Consider the following 25,145-nt stretch of genomic DNA (forward strand, 5'->3'; position numbering starts at 1 on the left):
AAGCTTGCTGAAGGACACAGATGTACCAGTCCAAGAAAGTCTATCAAAGAACCTTACCTCCCTCCTATAAACTGGAGTGGCACAGCATAAAATAAAAAAGGATTTTGCTTATACACACATTTGCAAAGACTAAAATAATAAACTGACCACTGCTTTACAGATTAATTATATTCAACTATCATTAAAAATGAAAAATAAAAAAAACACTTCCTGTATTTGACGGTACTGTGGACATTTGATATTTTTGCTCTCTTTAATCCACATTTTTCTTTTCTTTTTTCCTTTTTATACCCTTATTCCATTCTTAGCATGGCAGCAGGAGCAACTGTTTAATGTCACTTGTAAAATGCAACAACTAACAGCAAAACCTAAATATCTGTGTATTTCTCAAGCTGTATTTGTTTTCAACCAGATTAAGGGAACACTTAGAATATTAAAAAAAGAAAAATATTCTAATATATTGAAACAGACCAATGTTATGTTTAAGGCCCACCGAAATCATATATTAGAATATATAGAATCTTAGATTAGTGCCCACAAAGTTAACATCTTTAAATTTACCTGAGCAAATATCTGAAAAATATTAACTTGTTTCTCATTTAAATCCATCACAACATCAAATTCAACAAAGACAAATGCATTCTAATCAAGAAATAAAAATGCACGCTCAAAGACAAATGTACACTCATATGCATCCTAAAAATAATCTTTTAAATTGGTAAAGATTCATTTATAACATGTATTAATTGCATTATAAACTATCCTGTAAATTTATGTGAACCACTTCAAACCTAACATGTCAACTTCCACACAAGAAGCTCAAGTTATTAGAGGAAAGAAAGAACAAAAGTAACATTTTCAACAAGAGCCCTAGCAAAAAATAAAAATGCTCACAAAAGGCCCTGTATATTTTATTTATAAGGCAACCAAAGTCAATCGAGCATTTCTTAGTGAAGAGGACATATATCAAAACGCTGCTTTGAGTTTTTTTGTCTCACAGTGGGCTGAAGTTATTATGTGTGCAGCATGTGAAAAAGACACCTTGGCATTTGGCACATTTTATATCAGGCCCCTCTTCTGAAAATTACATTGGATAGGAAAATGTAACGCGATGCCAGCTTAACAAGAGTTTTGCACTTACCAGAATTATGGCAGTAGTCCATACATTGTGGTATCTGGATTGTAAAGGCTACCAAATCTGGAGCTAAGAGAGATTCCGGCTTTCTGCTCTCATTGAGCCATTTACTGCTGTGTAAGTCTCTGGTATCAGAAGGCCCTTGAATTAAAGGAATCAGCTTCTCTTTTCCACCATCACCTAAGATAAAGATTAGACTTCTTAGACCTCCTATTGTACCAAGACCATTTTTTGTCTTAGAAACATTCACTAGTCCACCTATTAACACTGAATTAAAATAGGAAACAGAAAGAGGAAGCACTTATAAAAAACTATTAACCAACTTCCTTAATGTCATGTTGTAAATGTCTTGACCTCTAGGAAGATTTCAAATGAAGTAACTAAGTCTCTTAATAATTGCAACTTCCATCCTGAATTTATAATATAATTTCTTAAAGTATCACGTTGAACTCAATTTAGAGTTAAATCCACTCAGTTTTAATGCTCTTAACACAAGCTACCAGGTAGCTATAAAAAGATGGTAGATAGAGATTCAAAAAGTTACTGTAATCTCTTCAAAAGAAGTCTGATAAACAAAATTTAACATTATTTATCACCAGGTCCTCAAAACCTTCTCAAGTGAAATATTTGCATCACTGACGGAAAATGAGACATGAAAAAACAAACAATAAAATATAATACTACAAATAAAGCAATAAAAATAAAGATGCATAACATGAAAATGTAGTTTATTCCAGCTTCTTTAGTGCTTTTAGATTCATTTTTTATCTCAGGAGACAAAAACTAAATATTGTGTTCTTTTTCGGTGTCAAAATTGACTGTACTGGGGCCAGACTGGATCATCCTGGCACACAATAATAACAAAACACAAACAGAATACAAAAAAATCTTTTCTGATTCATAGGAACAATGAGTAAATTCTTGTTTCAGTAACTCTCCTTGTAAAAAGCAAGGCCAATTCTCCTACACAGGCAATAAAGTTTTACATGGTCCAGCTGCACATACCTGGGGCTTTGGCACAAATTTTTATTGATCCCACGGTCCCAGAGGCACATTTGACCAATGATGTGCTGCAGTACTTCAATTCAACATTCTGGATTGAGCCCTCAAGAGTTGGCAGGGGATTCTTAGATTTCACACCTAATAAAAGAAAACTGCAAATGTACTAGCCTGTTGAATTTAAATATTTTTATATTCCTTTACCAAGGCATTTAAACTTAATTATACTTTAATTATCTACCTTAGATGTTCTTATAGCATTTTCGTTGTGATTCACAGTTTTTAACGGGAAGCGAGAGCGCATTCTTTAGACTTTGTAATGCAGTTACACATAAAATATAGGCAGATATGAGAGAAAAACACACAAGGCCACTTAGATGCAGCAATAATAAATATGTATATATGTACATACATACACTTTTTTTTTCAGTTTATAAGTGCCACCCCAACCACACTCTTTCACATTATTACTGTGACCCTTCCATTTCAGGATATTAAAATGACTCAGTGTTTTGAGCCCCTATTTAGGCTACAACACTTGCCTCAGTAGCAATGTAAAGGCACTAAATCCACATGGCTGAAGAGCACAGACAGCCTGCTCACCTGCTCTTGTTCAACACAACCCAGTGCTCAAACCTTGCCTTAGGTCACAAGTAAAACCAAGCTTAGGTGGTCTTTCTCAGCCCCATTTGTGCACCCAGCAAAGCATCGCAGTGTCCAGATCAACAGGGGACAGTGGCACCCCTGAGCCACAGCCCTGAGCTGTGGCACTGGGGGCTGCATGGGGCAGGCTTACACAGAGCACTGTAGTGCAGGTGGGAGCAGCCAGCCCTCCAGTGCTGTGCACAGCTACCTACTGGAGAACAGGCACGTAAATTCAGTCACAAATGAGAAAGAAACCGTTTCAGCACCTGTAAGTAGTATGAAGGGAAAAACTAACAGAAGTTACCATTTTAAAGTTTTTTCCCCTTCTACGCAACAGTGACTTTGAATTTGTCAGTAAGTTGGCAAGCACCTTCTTAATTATGCAAGCATTTGTATAATTATGGAACCATTTCCTTACATACGTAATGTAGAATTTGCTCCAAAATCTATAATTATGCAAGAAAAGTATTACGGAATAGTAGATAAAAAAATGAAAAAGCATTTTGATTTGTGCTTCAAGATAGTTACACGTATTAAATAAACTTAATATACTCTCTGAAGAATTAATTTTCTGCACAATCTCTCAAAGAGTCTCTAGAGATTGACTTCAGCCTTTCCTAGTGAGGAAAAATGGTTATTTCTCCAATTGATAGGAAAGAGAAATTTCACAGTCTGGTAACTGGGCTTAGTTCACTGTGCCTATTTCAGTTCCCAAGCATTAAAAAGCATTTGGTAATCCATACAAAATCATTTGGTAAGCAGACCTCTTGCTCTGGAATGATATTATAGTAGTTTTTGAACAAAAAGCACAGTAGGAAGAGAAACAGCATAGGAAGGGACACATAGCATCAAGCAAACCAGGAAATGGGTTCTACATTCTACACATACTGTCTTATCACATTTTAACCTGCCTGCTGGGGTTAAGGTACACCCAGCTTTCTCCTGAGTCAGGATTCAGCAAGGCCTCAGGCTCAGGGAATGCTCGCTGTGCAACCTGTCTGCACGTCTGGCACTACAAGACTTCCTTGGCTTTCAGTCTACAGGATCAGCTACTGGTGTTAGTCTCACCCTCACAACCCCGCCTGGGGCAAGACTCTTAAAGCTGAAAATCCCCTTTCACCTACAGTTTTATATCAGAAATGATGCATGAATTTGCCAAAAGCAGATAGGGTATCTCTAGGCATTTCCTTATCTTGGCTCTACCTCTTCTACACTTCTGCACAGTCTACTGTGTTGCAAAAATCAAGGATTTGTTTTCTGGTGGTTTTTTTTCCCCCCATTCCAAAACAGATGATAAAATAGTTAATAGCGTCCAAAATTATGCCTGAAGCATAACAATGTTTCTATATCCACCTCCCAACAACACTTATATTGCTCAAAGCACAAGCTGTAATGCCTCATACATTTTGCTTGCTTCCCTATGGAAGATTAAGTACTTTAAAAACTAAGTATTTTCCATCATTAAGTCCACTTCTTGATCTCGGTGTTAATGTATTCTATTTTAATATCACATGCGATAACAAGGAAACAAGTTGCATGTGACTGCAACTATTTGTCTCTGCTCTCTCTTGTTCCCTCACCAAATAACTTCTGGATTTACCAAATTTTAGCAAAAGAAAGCAGAGTAATTAGAGACACTTATCTTCTGTGATCTTCGTGAAAATCTGAGTATAGTTGCCCTGTAACCCAAACCATCAGCATATGCACAACAGTCAGCAAAGCACAGCTCAAAGCAGCCAGAGCATTTGTACCCAGCCAGAAGCTAAGGATCACAATGGAACGTTAGGAAGACTGAATGACTTAACACAAGCTCTCAATACATACTCATAATTAATATTACATGATTAACAACTGTATTTCAACGCATATGGTGAGGATGTTTATTTTTGGAAGACCTACTAGAGGATGAATACTTCCATAGAGGATTTCCACTATTTGAAAATGGTGTCAAAAACTACTGGAAAAACACAGCACAGACATGCCTTGCCTTTTATGCATTCTTTTGACATCCAACGGCATCACCATTCTGCTCTCATTTTTAGTACCTGATAACCACAGCAAAACACGCTGAAGTAATCAAAGAAAACTTTAAAGAAAAATTAATTCAGCTCAGCTTTCACAGCTTTGGACTGGAGGACACTTGGAAAACCCACTTGCTGAACATTAAAACCCTGCATGCAAAGCATACAGTAAGAGTTATGGAACTTAGGATGGCTACCTAGATTTTTATCACAAAGACAAAAATCTACTTGACCCTCAGGTGACACCCCTTGCCAAGTTTCACGTTTCTTTTTCAAAGCAGAGATAAATTAGATATTTCAGTGAACCATTCATAGTGAATACTTTTAATATGGGAAACACCACATTTTCCTCAATGTCCAAATTTTTTGGAAGGAATGAACCATGCCTCACCCAACTTGTCAAATTAACAAATCATCCTATAGAGAAGCAGCCTTGTTTACTACTATGCCTCTGCCCATCTGTGTTTTCTAACTCTATATCTCCAGTTCTCCCCGAATACCCTTCCTTTTTCTCTTCCATAATGACATCATTTTAAAATCAAAGTCTCTATGGTCATACAGCTAAAATGTTCCTTAAACACCTATTTACGGACATCTGTAAATTACCTGGCAGCTCTGTCTTCTCAGACAATCGTTTCAGCAGGAAGATGTAATGCTCATAGATAAGAAATGTTCCATGTATCCAACTACAAACTCAAATTTGGTATGTGCATAAATTTTAAAGATTTTTTTTCAGCAAAGACATGAAACATGAACTCAAAGTGGAACAAGGTGAACCAAATCTCTCATTGCAAGCAAGCAACAGTTTCCAAATTTCAACTTCTGCAAAGTTACTGAAAATGAAGCATGAAAAAGGCTTATATTCAAGGTATAAAAATAGCCATGCAAGTAGAACTTGTGCTGTACTTACTCTTCTGGAATCGTACTTTAGAAAGTATCACCATGATTTACTTGAATTTCTACTCTATGGAGTCAAAAAACAGAACAGTTTCTTTCTCAGTTTACCTCACATTTTCCTTAGTTCATTCATTTTCATTAGGATCATGATAAACAAAGACAGAAACAAAGACAGAAAGATCTGTGTACCTGTCTCTATCAAATACAACCTAGTGCTGCTCCCAAAGAACATCTTCCCCGCTGTAAAACTACTTGCAAAAAAAATCATATTCCCTTCCCAGTATGTAATGATCTTGAAACAAGCTTTAGCCAAATTTGAATATCACACACACAATTCAACACACAGAAGATTTTCCCCTTGGTTTTTTGGTAATAGATTTTGTCCTCACTTCCCCAGATCAACACATTGCTATGTCAGTGATAGTGTGTGCAAGTGGGTGTAAACAAAAAGACAGGTCACAATAGATGATAGATCAGGCTAGGATTTCTGTTGACAAATTATCAATTCTGAGTGATAACTTAAGACCCATTTGAAAGAGTTCACTAATTTTACCAGTGGCCTATATGTCTTAGAATCACAGAATTCTTCAAATTAGAAGGGACCTTTAAAGGTCATCTAGTCCATTTCCCCTGCAATGAGCAGGGACACCTACAGCTAGAGCAGGTTGCTCTGAGCCCTTCCTACCTGACTTTGAAAGTCTCCAGGACAAACACCACCTCTCTAGGCAACCTGTTCCAGTGCTTCATCATCCTTAGTGTATAAAATCTCTTCCTTATATCCAATCTAAATCTCCCCTCCTTTAGTTTGAAGCCATTTCCCCTTGACCTATCACAGCAGATCCTGTTAAGAGTCTGCCCCCTCCTTCTTTAAGAAGAGGCTATAAACCCCCCTTTAAATACTGACAGGCTGCTCTCAAGTCTCCCTGAAGCCCTTGCTTCTCCAGGCTGAACAGCCCCAGCTCTCTTAGCCTGTCCTCATAGGAGAGGTGTTCCATCCCTTGAATCATTTTTGTGGCCCTCCTCTACATGCATTCTAACAGGCTGTCACAGAGTTATCTAGATCAGTCTATGTCTGTGACAGGGGGACAATAGGTCTGCAGGCCCTCCAGCCCCTGAAAATGGGAAGGGAAAATGGAATGGGGTAGGGAGATGGGAGCTGGGCTCAAAGAAACAAACAGAGCAGCTGCAACGATCTAAGGAGGAAAACTTATTTTACTAACTATTGATACCGGAATGCAAGATAACACAATGTAACACAATCTAATTGAAACTGAGGCTAATAAGTTAATTAAGAGAGAGAGAGGTTTCCAAAGACTGAGAAGCCTACTTTGAAATTGAAGGCGTCACAGCTTGGAAGCACACCACTGCCAGGCAGTGAGAGAGAGAGCCGGCGTCACTTCCATGACATATTTCCCTCTCCAACCATGAGGTCCTCTGGGACGTGTAGTTCTTCTCTGTGCGCCACATGATGTTATGATGTGGAATACCAATAGCAAAAATTACTAAACCGTAACAAAGGTTCACATCTCTCCTGTACCAAGGACTCCACATCTGGATGCAGTACTCCAGATGAGGTCTCAAAGTGCAGAATAAAGGAGCAGGATCAGCTCCTTTGCCCTGCTCACCACAGTTCTTTTAATGCAGCCCAGGGTACAGTTGGCTTTGTGGGCTGCGAGGTCGTTTACCGATCCATTTGCAATAAGAGGAATTTGCAATGATCAAAGGGAAACCAAGAGAGAAAATCTGAACTGATCAACAGAAAAGGCAGGAAATCAGCAGAAGAGGTGCATTATTGACTCTTATGACAAAAGTCTGTGTGCTGCCAAATCCTTGATATACAATAAATAATTCTTCAGTAAGGCAGTAAAGAACTGAAAAATATGAAGTAGGAAATGAATAAGGCATGACTAAAACTCCTAGAAGCAACTCCAAATGAATTCTCTCCATATTTAGGTTATGGCCTCAGAGGAAAAATTTCAATTTTTAAAGCATTAAGTATCAATAAACTATGGTTTAACAATATGATATAGTAAAACAGTGACACTTACATGTCACAATGACTTCAAACTCAGTAAAAAAATCCATAATTAAAGCAAACAATCATTAACTGAATTAAATTCAATTTTAAACCTAGGATCTTCCTGGAAACAAAAAAGAAAAACCAATTATTTTCGTATAATCATATACAGTCTTACATGACTAATACAGAAAAGCTAGTAAATAAAACATAAAAGAAATCTTGTTTCCATAACAGAAGATACTCACTTGTGTTCAGTTTCTGCTTAAACAGTCTCCCTTACTGAGGACTTCACAAATCTGCACTGATCTAAGATAGAGATTGCTTTGAGCATCAGATTCCCCAGAAAAGAGAGCATTGTAGGACCATGGGCTTCTGGGTTCGCCAATGCAGCAAGACAGAGACAGCATGGGATTTTAAACACTGTTTGTAACTATGCTTCCTCACACAGAAAAGCTCCTTCTGTTGATCTTGTTGCTTTAAATTGCTAAAACACATTTCCTAAAATGCAGAAGTCAGGTTATTAATACTTTCTCATAATCTTCTGTAGTATAACAATAATCTGTGATGATGTTTCTCAAACGACAATACTCACAATTCCACATTTTTAAGATTTGTCACCATAATCTGCTCATTACATTTTACAGCCCTAACATAGGCACCATAAAACTATTTTGCCTCTTCAAAACTCAGCAATCAAAGCAGCTCATTTTAAGGAAGTGTCAACGTGCAGATCTATTTTGTACTAATTAAGCCTAACATAAAATAATTAATGCTATTCTGATTACCTCCATTATTTATATTCTCGCAATGGTGTCAACTGGTTTTCAGTATACATACCACTATTAGAAATTTCTATCTTTTCTCCACTCTTTCCTTACTCTTAACAGGGCAACAAGAGCTGATTGACTTGTCTCACTTCTTACGTAAGATGATCAGGACAGCTTTTCTACTGAGTGAACTGCTTGTCCTATAGTTCCACATCAGAAAGAGATAGAAACAGAGACATTAGATATCTACCAAGTATCTCTCTTACCAGAGAAAACCTACACAAAGGCCCAAGCAAGCAAGATATCACGTTTTTAAGCAAAAGATTTATCAAGGGAAAAATCCACCGTTCTTTTCACATGAACATAAACTGCACAGACCACATACATGAGCACACAACATAAAGCTATCTACTTCGTGTTCTCACAAGCAAGCTTCAGAGACAAGCCCACAGTTACACAACGGTTTTCAGCTTAGAGGCCAACATCAAAGCCTGTGTAACTAATACTTCTCCTCAAGACACATGTAAATCAATTAAGACTTCTCAAATTTCTAAACAGATTTATCAACTTCAATTAATAATGGAGAATCACAGAATTATCAAGGTTGGAAAAGACCTAGAAGATCATCTAGTCCAACCATTACCAATACTTCCCAGCTATTCTTCCCAGGGATAAACATATTGGGGGAAAGAAAACAGAACTTGCTGAAAAACATCATCTCATCTACAAGAAGAGCCACTGAAATATGGTAAAACACTGCTACTAATTTCAATTTTCAGATTCCATGCTAGGACTTCCATATGGATCCCCATCTGTCTTAACCCACAAACTTCCCTATCTTCCTAAAATTCCTGCTTCAAATTGAGAGGAAAATAAGAAATCTGTGAATCAATGACTGAAATCACAGAACATTTTATATAATCTTTTGAGGCATTCCAGGTCAGAAACACCTCAGACAATCTGCCTGAAGTCATTATCCAGTCAGGTTAAATAACTCCTTAGTTTAGAGTACTCAAAGAAGAACTTCACAGCTACTATGAGGAGAAAAATAAAAATAAAAATAAATAAACTCACGCTTTTCTGACAATATGTGCTGGAGCTGGGAAACATTCCTAAACTGCCTTTACACCGGCTGCTGACACCAGCAGACTTACCACAACCTACAGTAAGGAAGGACAAGGAAAATCCTGAAATATTCACAGTCTCAGGTACAGAAATCCAGTTCGTACAAAGTCTGACTGCTGCTCTTTTCGACATAAATGGAGAATGAATGCTACCCACTAAATATAAATGTATACTATGGAAAGCAATACTAAGTCCCTGCTGTGAAAAGATTTATTTTGGGCAAATATCTCCTTAATCTTCTTATTCCTAACATTCAGACAATTCAGGCATTGACAATTATAAGCATATCCAATTGAAGCTAAGATTTTAGATTTGGCAACACAACACTGGGCAGGACATAGGATTAATGTGGTTTTAGTAGCACTGTTTCTGCTATTGTAAGAAGAGGTTCAAGAAGAAGGTTATTTTCCTTTCTGCAGGATTCAACAGCTGTATTTCAGATATCAACACATCATACGACACAAGTAGTAGGAGCACAATTTAACCACATTAAGATAACATTTTTCTGCCAAGGAAACAGAAACTATTCAGAATCTGAATATCTAACTCAAAAAGTGTGTACTATCAACACTCAAATTTACGTACAGACAGTAGAAAAATGCTGAAATCACATACAGAATCACAGGGGTTGGAAGGGACCTCAAGAGATCATTCAGTCCAACCCTCCCTTAAAGCAGGTACTCTACAATAGGTCGCGCAGGTAGGTATCCAGATGTGTCCTGAATATCTCCACAGAAAGAGACTCAAGGACCTCTCCATGCAATCTGTTCCAATGACAAATAATACTGACTGAAATGCTGCCAGGATGCAGTAAGAACCTGAGAAACGTTCATCAAAAAGTAATTGAAGTAAGATCCCAAAGACAATAAAGGCAGTTTGATAGATAGAGAACTCATGATTTCCATCCCTGGTGTCACATCCTTTGGTTGGAAGCATTCACCATCAATTGTTTCCATTTTAGTCATATGTGTCTTCTATTCCTTTCTGAAAGGATAGTTTTATTCTTTCTTTGGTCAAGTCCAGCAGGTCATCCAAGATCCACATTTGCACGAAATGCATGTTGTCATTAATACACGTTGATTTGATCATACAAAACCAGAAATGCATTTTATATTCTAATTTGCATTAAGATCAGCTAAATATGATTGCAGTACCAGTTCAAACGCCTTATCTTCAAATATGCTAAGTTTAAGTTGCCATTTATCTTTGGCCCTGGAACAAAGCCTGCATTTTATTCCCTAGTTACAATGGACCTTCTTGCTATTAAAAATAATAATAATAATAAAAAATTACATATATGGTTTTCTAGGACAACATTTAGAGTGAAAGAACAGTCAAAGAAAAACCACAGCTCATGTCAGATCTCTTCACCTTTCATTTTAACTGTAGAGCTCATTCTCTAACACACACATCTTTAAATATTTACTTTAAATATTTGGTAACTACAAAACTCATAAAGCCTGGTTTCCTGTGAGTTCATACTTTTTGTCCTCTACAAGCCTCATTCACCAGAGCAGGTCTGACCCTCCAAGTGCTATGTAACATACCTACTAGGCAGCAGACAAGAAATGCTAAATCCCACCTCAACCTACACATAGCTGTGAGATTACCACTAATCACACATGACACCTGGTCACCCGCTCTTTGTCAGACAGAATATTTAATGTCTGAAATTGGCCCCAAGCTCCACCTGAGATAACTGCATACTGCACAGAACAGTTACAGAACAGCAGAAAGACAAAACAAACAACAACAACAACAAACTGAGCATTCTGAGGATGAATATGGTTATGTTTTGAGAAATGAAAGAACAAAGGTTTCTAAAAATTCAAAGGAATACAGGTATTTAGAGATGGTAGCAAAAATCTAGTATATAGTATATCTGACAGCTAACGTATCACAGTTAACTGTTTGATTTCTAGGGTCGCTGGGGGTACAGGAAGAAATCAAAGAGACACGTTTCAGTGAGATAAAAGTGGCTAAGGAGGAAAGCTGGCACTGACATGGTTAAAAGATGGGCAACATCTCCTGGGACACTCACTGTAGAGAAAGTAAGAAAAGTTAGCAAGAAAGTAATTCAGGCAGGATAAGAAAGGAAAACAAGATGCAGAACACATGCAAAAAATACTGAAGTTGTTACTAACTACAGCAGCATCCCCATTCTTCTTAGACAGTGTGTACTACTTTAAAGAATAAAAACACAGGAAACTGTCCCTTTACATGTAGTTTTCCACTTTAAGTGGAATTTTGTTCCTAAGTATAATATCCTTCTTATTCAAGTTTCCTGTATTTCGCTGTATTTCTTCATATCACTGTGCTCCTCCCAGCAATTTAAATACACACTATTTATACAGGATAAAAACTCAAAAAACACAATGCTCCATGTTTAGCAGAAGTGTTTATATTTTCTTTTAAATATTCTATGCCACTATTGAGGGCTTAAAAAGAAACAGTACATTTAATGTCTGGAATGGCAGATTCTTACACCAGGAGGATATTAACCTTTAATCCTTGAAATCATTAAAGAAATGTTTGTAGAAATATTTTTAGCCTCTTTATCTGGTCAAAGTACTGGAAGTTAAGTCGTGTCTGTACAAACCAATCATTTCACCAGCAGTTTTATATTTCTTTAAAGCCTCATATAAAAAGCACCTGCTTAAAGTGAGTAATGGAGTTTTATATTCATTGCACTTAGGAACAGCGTATGTAACCTATTCCGTTTTCCTCCCTTGTGGAATATATTTCAGCTTATATTGCACAGCACATTACCGATGTGTATAAAGACTCTCTGATCAGCAATTTGGACTGCAGACAGCAACCTGCATGAGTACACTTTTTTCCCTTCCTTAAATACAGTATCCACTTGATTCAGCAACACAAATTAAAACCATCCTTTAAAGATGATGATCTCACCTTCACAGCAAATGCACGAAATACATGCATGCTAACACTGTAACAGCGTCAGGCTACAGTCTGTGACATACACCCTGCACACAACCAACAACAATTGGCATTCTGACAGTATTACAGAAAGAACTTTATACATGAACTTCCCTATCCAAAGAACAGAAAATCTCCACCAGTATTGTTAATTTATGAGAGGTTAAATAAAACCTTACTGCCTATTCAGACATACACTTTGAAAAATCCAAATGCAAGAAAAGTCTGCAACAGGATGTATTTTAAAGATGCAATTTAATCTTGGAGTTTGCTCTTAGTCAACATAAAGCACTAAAAGAGACCATTTTCATAGTACGGCATATTCAAGCACACGCTGTGACACTCTTTGTAGTTGAGAAATGTAAGGAATTCTTCACTACAACCTCAGCTAAGTTTTGCCTGCAGAGTTGCTTAGCATATAAAAGGATAAAAGGACAAACTTGCAGTATGGTGTTCTTCTGCAGTATGGTTCTCAGCAGCCAATGGTGTTCTTCAATTGTGAGAAGATTAATACTAGACTCATATAGGTAATATAGGCACGACCATGAAATAAAAAGGAGGTAGTATTTTTTTTTCCCCAATCAGCTGTTCTTTCATTTGAAAGACAACGGTCTGAAAGACCAGTTTTAATAATTTCCATTTAAACACTTGGTGTAAGATTAACCAGAATCATACAACTGTACTCATGAATTTACTGTAGTTAAGTACTGCTGTGTTACACATAGAAAACACATTGATTTCAGGCCCTTTCAAAGAGTGTGCTTAGCAGACTGATTTATTTTCTGTGCACAGAATCACATCTTCACAAAACCAGACGTTGGTTCAAAGTAGGCAGTCACTCTTTGCATCTTCTGCCATCCACCTACCTCTATGGTGGTAAGTTTTAAACAACGTGGAAAATAAATTTGCCAGAACAACTTAAACCAAGCATAGAATTACCCGTCAATATTATTGCACGTAAGTACTTACTCACTGATCTAAACAGGAAGAAGGGCTATATTACATTAGCTTGATTAGTACCTCATGGAACACTGCTGAAGAAGTTTTGGGGTCAAAGCAAGTTTACGTAGCCCTTGAGAAGTGGAAGGATTAGCTATTCTATATCCAAGCATATGAAGAAGTAATATCTGTGACTTGGGACCCGCATGTTTTCTAACTTACTGTAATTAAGTTAGCACTACAGTTAGCTTATTTGTAAAACATTTTAATTCTGAAATATTTAGCAGAATAAAATTTGATACATCTATGCCGTATTATAATATCGAAGGAAATAGAGGACTTACAATGAAATCCTGATAAATCTTCACGGTATCTTAGAATGAGATCCAAATCTAGTTTGAATTTTTTACACAACAAAAGCAACAACAAAAAAAATTGAAAACGCAGGCAACTAAGAAGCTTGCAGTTTTATGACTTTTTCACCACAGGAAACAAAAGTCGGCTTTTAAAAGCAGAGGAACGTTGCTCCAAACTTGCTTTTTTTTGTTGTTGTTTTGTTCCCTCCCCTCCTCCCCAACCCAAAACAACACTGTTGCCAATTAGTTGTCCTTAACATAATTTCAAACACATACTGAATGTCTGTATGGGTATTACGGCTTTGCTTGGTTTACTAAGATGAGTGAGGCCTCTAAGAATGCCAGTTGCATGCTTTTCAACAGAAGGATGTAAACTTATTTAGCAATCTCTTTTTCTCTTTCATCTTATCTCTAGTTTCTGTGTAGATTTATAATGCTCATTGTTTCCAATTTTAACAAATCACCTAATGGCAGAAAGGAAAATATGTTAACCTTGGAATTATTTGCAGTTGTAGAAATCCCTTTTGTCTGGCTCATGCAAGGCCTGCAATCTGTTTTAAACACAGATTGTCTGTCTTTTGTCTGACAGCCACCAAGCTGCACAAATTACTTTCTGCCTGTTCACCTGTTTGCAGCTGTGTCTGTAAGCTAAGGATTCTGTAGTTTGACTTGAGCAACCACTGAGGATTGATGACATGTGCTGCTGATAAAGTGAGCAATTTGAAGAAATTACTGGCTAAACTTATTGAAAGACATCTGTGCATGAGCTGAGAACTAGAAGCCTTCAATTGTGAGTTTGCAACCTGCAGTGGCGGCAGTCTGTTTGAAGTGATATCCTATAAGGGAGTTGGCCCTGACACAAAATAACTACACCATCTTTGCAACATATTTCCGCGCAACCTACAGAATTGTGTTCTTTTGGTCTTAAACATACTTCCTAACCAGAGGATATAACAACAATTAAGACTTCCTAACCTCATCTAGCAGAAGTGACTTCTTTTGAAGACCGGTTTTTACTCAGGTTGGACAGTCTGCATTATTTCTCAGCCCTCACTACGATGTTCTCAGCAGTTATAATTTTGTGCTTATTTTCCCTTAGCCAACAAAACACGACCTTGAAATATTATGGAGTACATCTCAACTCTTCCTAACTAGCTGTAACACCTGAACAGTCTGCTTCATATTAAGCAGTAAAGACATTTTATCTATGATCTTTGTTAGCCTGGATAACATTTTAACTTTGGGTATATTTGCAGATATTAATTTTAAGCTCAGGGAGACAAAAACTCATCTTAGGGTGTGAATGTGCATGTGAAAATACACAAAGCTTTTGGTTTAAATACGTGTAGTCAATTCTGAGGTGTACATAGCATTATGCAAAAAGAAATTTCTATGTCGCTGGAGACACATTCTATAGTGATATGCTTTAACTTTGCTCCCGTTATATTTGCTCTTAAGAATTTAGCATAAATTTCAAGTATATATTGCGGTAGAATAGCCCTAAGCAGAAATCAGAGCATAAACAAGTTTCTGAGGAGCTCAAAACAACAAAGCAAAAAATACACTAAAACAGTTTCAACAACCATGACATACTTATGTGCTACATTTGATTTTTCAAGTGAAATTAGTTCTGCTGTTTGCATTTCCTGAGTATTTGAAGGAAAATACTACCTCAAAATTATACCTCCTGAACAAAGTCAACTAACAACAATAACAATTTTCAAAATCCTTGTTGTATTTGCTGAAAAACTGTCACTGTGTTATAAATTAAGCACATTTGAAAATAGGAAAGCAAAGCTTTCAAGTTAACTAGCTACATAAATTGGGCTTTCGCATTTCAGAACCCATAAACCAGATTCAATGCAGAGCTGAAAAAACCTCCTGAAAAAAAAAATAAAAAAAGGATATATAGTATGTTGCATAGGCATACAATAAATCAAGTCCTGATTATGTGCAGTTAATAACTAGACAACACTAAAAATAAAACCCTTAAGATACTCCAGTACGGCAGATATCTAAATAAATACAGTACATTTTTACCTTTAACCTCTATGCATATTGCAAGTTCAAGCATTTCTAGCGTCAGCTTTTATTTTAAAAGACCTAAGTCGTGAGAACATTCTTACGTACCACTTCATAACTCTGACACCAAGTATGTATAAAAAGATTAGCCTTTATTTGGTATAAAATCAGTTGGCAGTTTTACATCTGTGCAATGCAACATAAATACCCCAGCTGGCATCCCAAGCTCACACACATATGGACTTCAAAACAGAAACTTCCTTATTTGCAGCACTGCCAGGGTAATTTTGTATACTCTGCATACTACAGCTATTTGTCAGGCCTCTGCAGGTGTGCAGCGCACATAAACACACAGCTGTAGCCTAGCAAGCCAAGTGTTCCATCAAACACATAAAGGGAGACCTCAGCAGCTGGATTAGTCATCCCTGCAACAGGTCCAGGGAGAACAATATGGGTTAGTATTTTTGGAAAAGCATGGATGGTAAATTTATGATTATGCTGGCCTTACCAAATAACTGCTGGATTGTGTCATTTTTATGCAATGACTACTTATTAAAGTTTTTGTTAGAATGGCTGGAACAGACTGAATATTTTTTAGTTTTTAATATAAACAATAAGGTAGTTTATGTATAAAATAGTTTATTAAGTGCAAAATGTTAAAAGGTTTTCATGCTAGTGGTTGGTTCTTGACAGATGTTACAATTATTTGCATTGGCTTTAACAGACAAATCACTGGAATCAATTATGGTTAGTATATCATAAAACTTCTTACTAGTTATATATTATCCTTTGTCACATTTACTATAACTACACAGCATTTTTCTATGTAGTTGACTCTAATTGCTCAGTTCACAGGTGATAGTGTAAAAACACTCAATAGAAGTGCAGAAGAGTTTTCTGTAATTACCTTGCTTGTTTCTTAAAATCACAATGTTAATGTAAAGAAGAAAACCAGTCTTTCTCAGAAATGCTTGGAAGACACCAGCATTCATACAATTTCATGGTGGTCTTAGATGTTAAAAACATTTTAATGAACCAGAAACAGCAGTAATCCTAATCTGATGCAACTTTACTTTAAGAAACTTTTCATATGTCAAAAGCAAAAATATAATAAATCGATTAAGACAATTAATCGGACCTTTACATCAATTTGTACTTATCTATCCAGAATACTCAATATAAATATAGATTTTAAAATTTCAAAGTTCTATCAAAAGCGTATGAGAAAAAATGGACACCATCAGGATACCTCTTTGATGCATTTCATCTATTACATTTCAGCTTTAAGCACCATGCATGTGCTTGCTTCTCTTTCACATCTATCAATCACAACATTTGACCAATCTTGCCTATAAATGCTCTGTTTGAAGATGACATCTGTCAATATTGATTTTAATAACAGCTCTCCTAGGTTTCATCACTTGGAGGACGATGCCAATTCAAAACATCCTTAAGGCAGATATTTGTAGAATCACAGAATCGTTCAGGCTGGAAAAGAACTTAAAGATCATGGAGTCCAACCATGACACAACCATAGTACCCTAACTAACAACCCTCTGCTAAATCACGTCCTTGGGCACCACATCCAAATGGTTTTTAAATGCATCCAGGGATGGTGACTAAAGCACCTCCCTGGGGAGCCTATGCCAGTGCTTAACAACCCTTTCTGTAAAGAAGTGATTCCTGATATCCAACCTAAACTTACCCTGGTGTAACTTGAGGCCATTTCCCCTCATCCTGACACCTGTCACCAGTGAGAAGAGATCGAAATCAACTCCGCTCTTGCTGTAAGCACCTTTCATGTATTGGAAGAGAGCAATAAGGTCTCCCCTCAGCCTTCTTTTCCCCACACTAAAAAGTCCCAGTTCCTTCAGTCTCTCCTCATAGGGTATATTCTCCAAGCCCATCACAAGCCTTGTTGCCCTTCTTTGGACCTGCTGCCACACCTCAATGTCCATTCTGTACTGAGGTGCCCAAAACTGAACACAGTACTCAAAGTGAGGCTTCACCAATGCCAAGTACAGGGGCAGGATTACTTCCCTAGTGCTGCTCACCACACCATCTCTCTTGCACTGAGAACATTTCTATATTTTTCCCAGGGTGCAGCAACATTTGACAGCACTTGGGAACACAGAGCAGGAATCCATGGAATCCAATTCAAATCCATAGACTCTACTTCAGAAGAAAAACTAAATATGTTTCTTAAAAAACAAATGATCGTGAAATTATAGAGCAAAATAATAAGATATCTGTAAGCTTAGCCTATGCTTTTCCAAATGATACCCCTCTTGCAAAAATCTGAATTTTCTGGAAAACTTTTTAAGACAGCATTTAAAAAGTTTAAGTGATAAGAGGTTATAAATGTTAATCAATACTTCACAATGGACCACGAAAAATAGAAATCTGAGGGAGGAGACAGTATGAATGGGATTACTTTTTCCTTGGTGCCACAACACGACAGATTATACAAGAAATTTACCAGTCAGGAACTTTATTCTGCTGCATTTCTTGCTTTGATTTATTCCAGAGGGTAATGAAACACTGTCGAGCAGGAATAGATTAAGATATAAACACTACAAACCAGCTGGCTAAGGTGGACAAACAGTTGAATTTGAGTTTTCAAATAAAAGAAAACGAATGTGTAGAATTCTAGATATGGAAAAAAAAGCCAAACCTGGTATTGGCGAGTATTTCCTGTTTGCCCTCAAGAAAAGCATTCAATTTCACTGCATGAATTTCTCTAGAGAAATACACAGTCTTAAAAGAACATTGATTCATTAGGTAAAAAAGGATTCCAGTTTTGTAATAATTTTATTACCACACAATTAATCACTGTGCAATTTGTATAGAACAACTGTGATGTTCATATTGCATATGCAGATTGATAAAGGAATCTTGTACACAAATAAAAACCTTGCTACCACAAGACAAAATTCTAGATTGACTGCATGTGCCAACGATTGCCACGCTACGCATCAGACCTACTTTAGTCAAGTCACTCAAATTCAGCCTTTCAAAAGTACAGCTTCCATATCCCCTGTCAAAGTGAAGGATTTGGTCACTCCTGGAAGTTCTACACATTCTACTGAGAGTGTATTTTATCCAACAGATGCATAGCACTTAAGGGGAGGAGGCGTCCAAAAAAGAGACAAAATACTAGGAAGGGAAGCCCTGAACACTGCTGTAATTGTACAGCTCCCCAAAGGGAAAGTCCTAATGAAGAGAGTAGAATATCAGCATCTATTTCCCTGAACTGCCTAAATACACAGCTTGGCTCATCTTTGTTGTAGGTACAGATCTGAGTCTGGCCCAAGCTCTCTGAGACAACTCTTTGCAACGTAATCATAATCTAGGTACATCATGACAACAGTTTCCCTTAGTTCCTTCCCATATCTTGTGGAACTGCATTCCAGCACAAATAAATCAAGACGATGATTCTTCTTTTCTCAAGAATTCTGATGAACAGGAGAGGTACTAATAGGAGCACTTCATGCCTCTAAGTTTTCTGATTTTATTAAAGCCTAATATATATATATATATCTTGCCTAATACAGGAAAACTGTAAGTCATTGCTCAAAAAGAAAAAAACAGCTTAAGTTTATCCACTGAGACAAAAGAAGAGCACCCATACACAATGAATTACTGGAAGCATGCAGTGTTCTTCTAAATTGAAGTTGGATTTTCAGCCAGTGCCTTTACATTTCAAAATACACCACTGCTACTATATCCAATGTTGTATAAGAAAAAATATACTGCTGCTATTGAAAGAGCTTTCAAACTGAAAAAGGAACAAAAAAGCAAGATAGGATATCTATCTATCTATGTGTATAATCCTTCAATTCGATACGAATGCAGAAATAGTAAGAGTAAGATTTTGCAGTACGGAGGAGGGTAGGGAAGAATTGTCAAGTATTCTCTGATTATGGTCTTTGTTAAATCTTAATCTGGTAAGCATTACAATTAAACCCCGACATCATAAAATGCTTCAGAAATGCATACTGACAACATCTCCACAATATTTTTAAAACCCGATAAAACCTAAATTGATAAAGAACTCCTTATTTTGAAATCCACACTGTTACGAAAGCAGCTGAAGCAACACCATCAAACAGTAACCTATTCCAGACCCCCTTGTGCATCACATAGACCATGCTTACTTCTCTCCATTCCTACCCCCACTTTTTTCCCATTTTTCTTAAAATACAAGCTATTTTATAGGGTGATTGTAATATGATACTATGATCATTGCTGATTGCAGCTAGAAACAGACCCTTCTAATCCAGCTGCTCTCCACTTCAACAAATGCCATTTAAAAGCTACTTCATAAAAACATTATTGCTTCATACTTAAAAGACATTAAGTCAAGATTTTGGAAATTCCATTTGCTTGATTATATCAGCAAGTGCACTATACGTTAGATTTATCATTAAAGCAAAATCCATGAGAACTGTTTTCCAGACTTTAGTTAATGCTCTTATGACACATTTGGCCAATGAAAATGGATGAAAAACAGTAGTGCTTTGAAGCAATAGCCAGTAAATGCCATTGTGGTTTACCAAGAGTGGGATGCACAACATATTAGACCACAGTTAATGAAATTAAACCATTTCTTATGTTTCTGAAATGTGTCCTGTATTACTTGCTTGGAAACTACACAACTGATTCATCTTTGAGATTTTACTTCTTTCTGTAGTAAATTGTATCTCTTACATCTACTGGTAATTAAATCAGTAAGCGACAACCACTGTTATGTATTTTATAATACTATTTAAGGCAAAATAACTCAATAAATAAATGCATGTTCTTTTTCTGTTTCCACATAAAAACAGAATTGTAAAGTTACGTCCCTTATTCAAAGATCTGGGGAAAAGATTACCAGGAGAAAAATAGGATAAAGCACATGCATACTACCTACTTGTGTAAGATGTGAACTGATAAGTAGTTTCCTTTCATAATATGCCCATGAAATGTGGATTTAATGTAATGCTTTCTTTACACTATATTACAGGGGGGAAAAAAATCTCCTGGCAAATCTGGTGATTCTAAAGTTTTACCTACTGCTTCCATGTACAATTTATCCAACAAAGCACTGAGGTGCACACTATTTGCCAAACTCAAATGCTGTTGTTCTTCTGATGCCTTGGAAAAGCAAACATAACTGATCTTCAAAATCCATTTATTTCTCTACTATTTTTAATTATTAACCTGTTAATTATACAGCTATGGCTACAGTTAAGCTAAATCAAATCCTTAAAAAGAAGAACTGATGTCTCCTCACTTACATCAAAGAAGCTATGAAAACCTTTTCTTACTTCAGAATTTAAAGCAGAAAGCTCAAAGGTTAAAATGAACTGCTTTCTTGCAGTCCAACCAGCTGCTGTCTCAGGCTAAGAACCCAATTCTCACAAGTCCTTCAAGCTTTCCAACTGAAGACGTTCACACACTGTATTTCAACTAGTTAATTTGTAACTAGGGAATGTTAACTAATAAACTTTCCCAATTATCTCAATTAGTTAACAGTAAAACTGAGGGACGGTCATTCGTTCAGGTCGTTTTTATGCAGTGTCACTGTAAGAAGCCACCAGGATTCCTCTCCAGGGATTATCAAGCCACAGTTTCATCAGAGTCAGTAGCAACAAAAAGGTGAGAGACCAGTCATGCAAAAGCTTCAACTACATACAAAGAGAGAAAAGGCAAACAACAGTGGTCCTTCTAGCATCTAAACCAGAAGAGATGACAGTTTATACTGGTTTTGCCAGCTATTTTCCAGTTTGCACCTTAAAAACATCTTTAAAGTATTTGGACAGCAACTCATAAGAATCAGAGCTCTTCTCCACTGATAAGAGGGAATGAAGATACTGATCTTTTCAATTAAGAGAGCAAAATGCTTTCAAATGTATCATTTTTACCAGATATTTAAAAAAAGAAAAAGAAAAAAGAAAAAAGGAAAGGCAACAAAAATAATAAACAGTGGAGCTCTCAGTGTAACTTTCACTATTGAGAATGTAAATTCTGCATGTATTAAAACTGAAGTCTTCCTTAAGAAAAATGATGTACTTACTGTGCTCAACAGCAAACTGTCCTTATTAGCAGACGTGATGAATAATATGGTCTTTAACACAAGTTAGGCTGCACACCAAAGTGGCAGAGAAGCTCAGATCACATTGCCTCATTTCCATAATCACTTTCACATGTGTACAAGGCATTAAATACAGTACCATCTTAAAAATGAAAAGCAGACATTCCTTTGGAAATTAATTCAATATTTATCGTGTCACACTCAAATAAAAGACCTTTTATACTGGAATACAATAAATAATGATGTTTATTATTTTATTTGCCTTGATTTTGTTGTATAGGCATAAGCATACTCTACAGTTGTGGGAAGATGACACAGATCTAGAACACTATATTCTAAAGATATAAGCAATAAGTCTTTCTCTGAAAATAGATACATAAACAGAACCTAAAAAATCAATATGGAACCTTCTTTACCATGCATTTCCACATACTTCACATTAACTACTCCTGCTGACAGACTTTGATCTCAATAGTCTCCGTTCACTTCTCACAAAGAAACATACACACATCATAGAACATCACCTCCTATCAGATTCTTTCCCCACAAGCAAAAATTCAGGCATACACGCATCTTGAATGTGAATATGGTAAAACTGCAGAGGTTACAACTAAAGTTCCATGCAAGTAATTAGGAATCGGTTAACATTGCTTCTCTGTATGCTGAGTTTTGAAGATGAGCAAATCCTTCACTATCATCTGTATTTCAGATATTCACATTCAAGCTAATTTTCATGTTAAGCTCCACTCAGAGAACAGTTTCTCATGTAACAAAACCCAAAGCACTGCATCTGTACCAGTGATACTCTCATTCGTAATTAACACTACAGGCAAGCCTGTGGTTCTCACACAGCAAACTAAGCACAGCTATTAGACCTTTCACTGTGAAGAATGATTACCTCTTGTGGATAATGGGCATAAATTGTGAGAAGTCACTGAAGAATCAGTAATGCGTTAGCACAAAATAACATTCTTCCTGAAAATCACTCAATAAGGTATGTTGCAGGAAGCTTTATCCTGCATGATCTTTCGGGACTTTTTATTGCACTACCACAACAAATTCAGCAGCTTTGTGTATGCGAATTGATTAATTAATTTTGAGAGAAGTCATAACCAAGCAAATTTACAATAAAGCACAATAATATAACTTTCCAAATTACATCTCCACTTTGAAGAACCTGTACATAAACAGCAAATCAAGAGAGAACTCCTCTTTAAGTTCAATTACAGGATACAGTAAATAAATAAAAATAAATCAATATACTCTTAACACCAAGCTTCTTCATTTACGCCTCAATATGTTAGCTACTTCCTGTAGTGGTTACACAACATATTATATGTAGCTCTCAAGTTTTCATACAATGCCATTAAATACAGGAAATAAACATGCCAACATACCAAACAGATTGCATAATTAATAATCAAGAAATTTCAACTTAATTTGCAGAGGAAATAGTTAACTAGTGTCATTCTTATGAAGTATACAGAAGCAATATTATGAATAACTATATGAAATAACAACTTATGTTTAAACTTAACAACTTTAAATAGGCTCATCTGATCATGAGAAACTACACAGATGCCTATAGATTCACGGGTGAAAAGGTTTGTGTTATCTTGCCAACCCAATGAATATCATTGCAACAGGAGACAATAAATCAAAGACAGATCATAGGAAGATATGAACTAGTTAATAAAAAAGAAAATCGAGGAAAAAAAATTAGAATCATAGAATCATTAAAATTAGAAAAGATCTCCAAGACCATCCAGTCCATCTGTTCACCTACCACAAATATTTCCCCTCTAAACCATGTCCCTCAGTACAACATCTAAACATTTCTTGAATGCCTCCATGGATGGTGACTCAACCACCTCCATGGGCAGCCTGTTCATGCTCCAAGATGTCAATATGATTTGTGAAAGTCAATTTATCCCATAATAGAAACCAAAATAAAAAAAATTAAAAATTAAAAATTAAAAAAAAAAAAAAATTAATGCTGGTGGTGGGATTCTGATAGATATACTACTTGAATGGCACAATTCAAATGCCTTTTCAAAACGTAAATAAGCCTATACTGGTATGGATAGATATATACATAATTTGTAAAATAAATAAATAAGTCAGAGATATCTTTCTGTTTAAAACAAGAAATGCATATTTTTCATCTCCTCTTCTAAGTTTTCTGTAGATAGGATAGAGCCAAAAATGTTTTAATAAGACAGAAGTTTTTATAGGACAGAACAAAAATAATCTTGTTGATTATTAGATTTTATTTGATGTTAATGTTAAAAATGTAGGCTGCTGCCCGTTTGAGAAGCCTATGCTCTTAGACTTATTCCAGCAACTTGCGCACAGATAATTAATTTGTAATATTTAAAAAAGGAACACAACAGCTTTCCAGTTCATTAAGCTGCTTTTCAAATGCATATAAGCTGACAGCTCTCAGTTATGTTCCCCAAAGATTCTCAATAGTCTAAAGGAATTTCTTGCTATTGCACAAAATCATAGAATCACTCAGGTTGGAAAAGACCTTAAAGATCATTGAGTCCAACCATGACACAACCATACTACCCTAACTAACAACACACGGATAAATCATATCCCTGAGCACCACATCCAAACGGTTTTTAAGCACATCCAGGGATGGTGACTCAACCACCTCCCTGGGGATCCTACACCAGGGCTTAACAACCCTTTCTGTAAAGACATTTTTCCTGATATCCAACCCAAACCTCCCCTGGTACAACTTGAGGCCATTTCCCTTCGTCCTGTCACCCAGTCACTGGTGACAGGAGTTAACATAAACATAGTAGTGACATAAACTGAGTCGTTTGAAGACAAAATAGTTACAAGTATCTTAGAAAAATGCCACCTGCAGAAATGTCACTAGTGTTGCAGCTCTGGTAACAGCATAAAGAAAAGCACACCTATAAAAGTACACGATATATTAAAGGGAAATAAAGTGGAGACTGAAACAAAGGAAAACATTTTTTCTTGGTCCTATTGCACCCAAAGATCACAGACCATCCAAATACTAAAGCAATTTAAGGAAAGGTTAAACTTCCATAGGAAATGAAAGTCCCAAAAGAAATGAAAGTGGAAATGAAACCAAGGGGAAAAGGTATTTGGCTCTACACCCAAAGAACTGCCTACAGCAGCATGCCACAGCCTTCCCTGGGGACTGGTTGAGCTTCCCCAGG

General features: G+C 36.4%; 1 protein-coding gene across 1 annotated transcript in view; it reads right to left on the reverse strand.

Annotated features, from left to right (window-relative positions):
- Window positions 1-25,145, reverse strand: part of VPS13B (vacuolar protein sorting 13 homolog B) — a 404,032-nt gene that overhangs the window by 272,721 nt on the left and 106,166 nt on the right. Inside the window, exons 17-18 of the mRNA XM_072328758.1 lie at window positions 2,141-2,275; window positions 1,142-1,315 (exon numbers count right to left, since the gene is read on the reverse strand). Coding sequence (XP_072184859.1) covers window positions 1,142-1,315; window positions 2,141-2,275 — 309 coding nt within the window. The remainder of the gene's footprint in view (window positions 1-1,141; window positions 1,316-2,140; window positions 2,276-25,145) is intronic.

This window comes from Excalfactoria chinensis, chromosome 2, assembly GCF_039878825.1.
Source record: "Excalfactoria chinensis isolate bCotChi1 chromosome 2, bCotChi1.hap2, whole genome shotgun sequence".
Lineage (NCBI taxonomy): Eukaryota > Metazoa > Chordata > Aves > Galliformes > Phasianidae > Excalfactoria > Excalfactoria chinensis.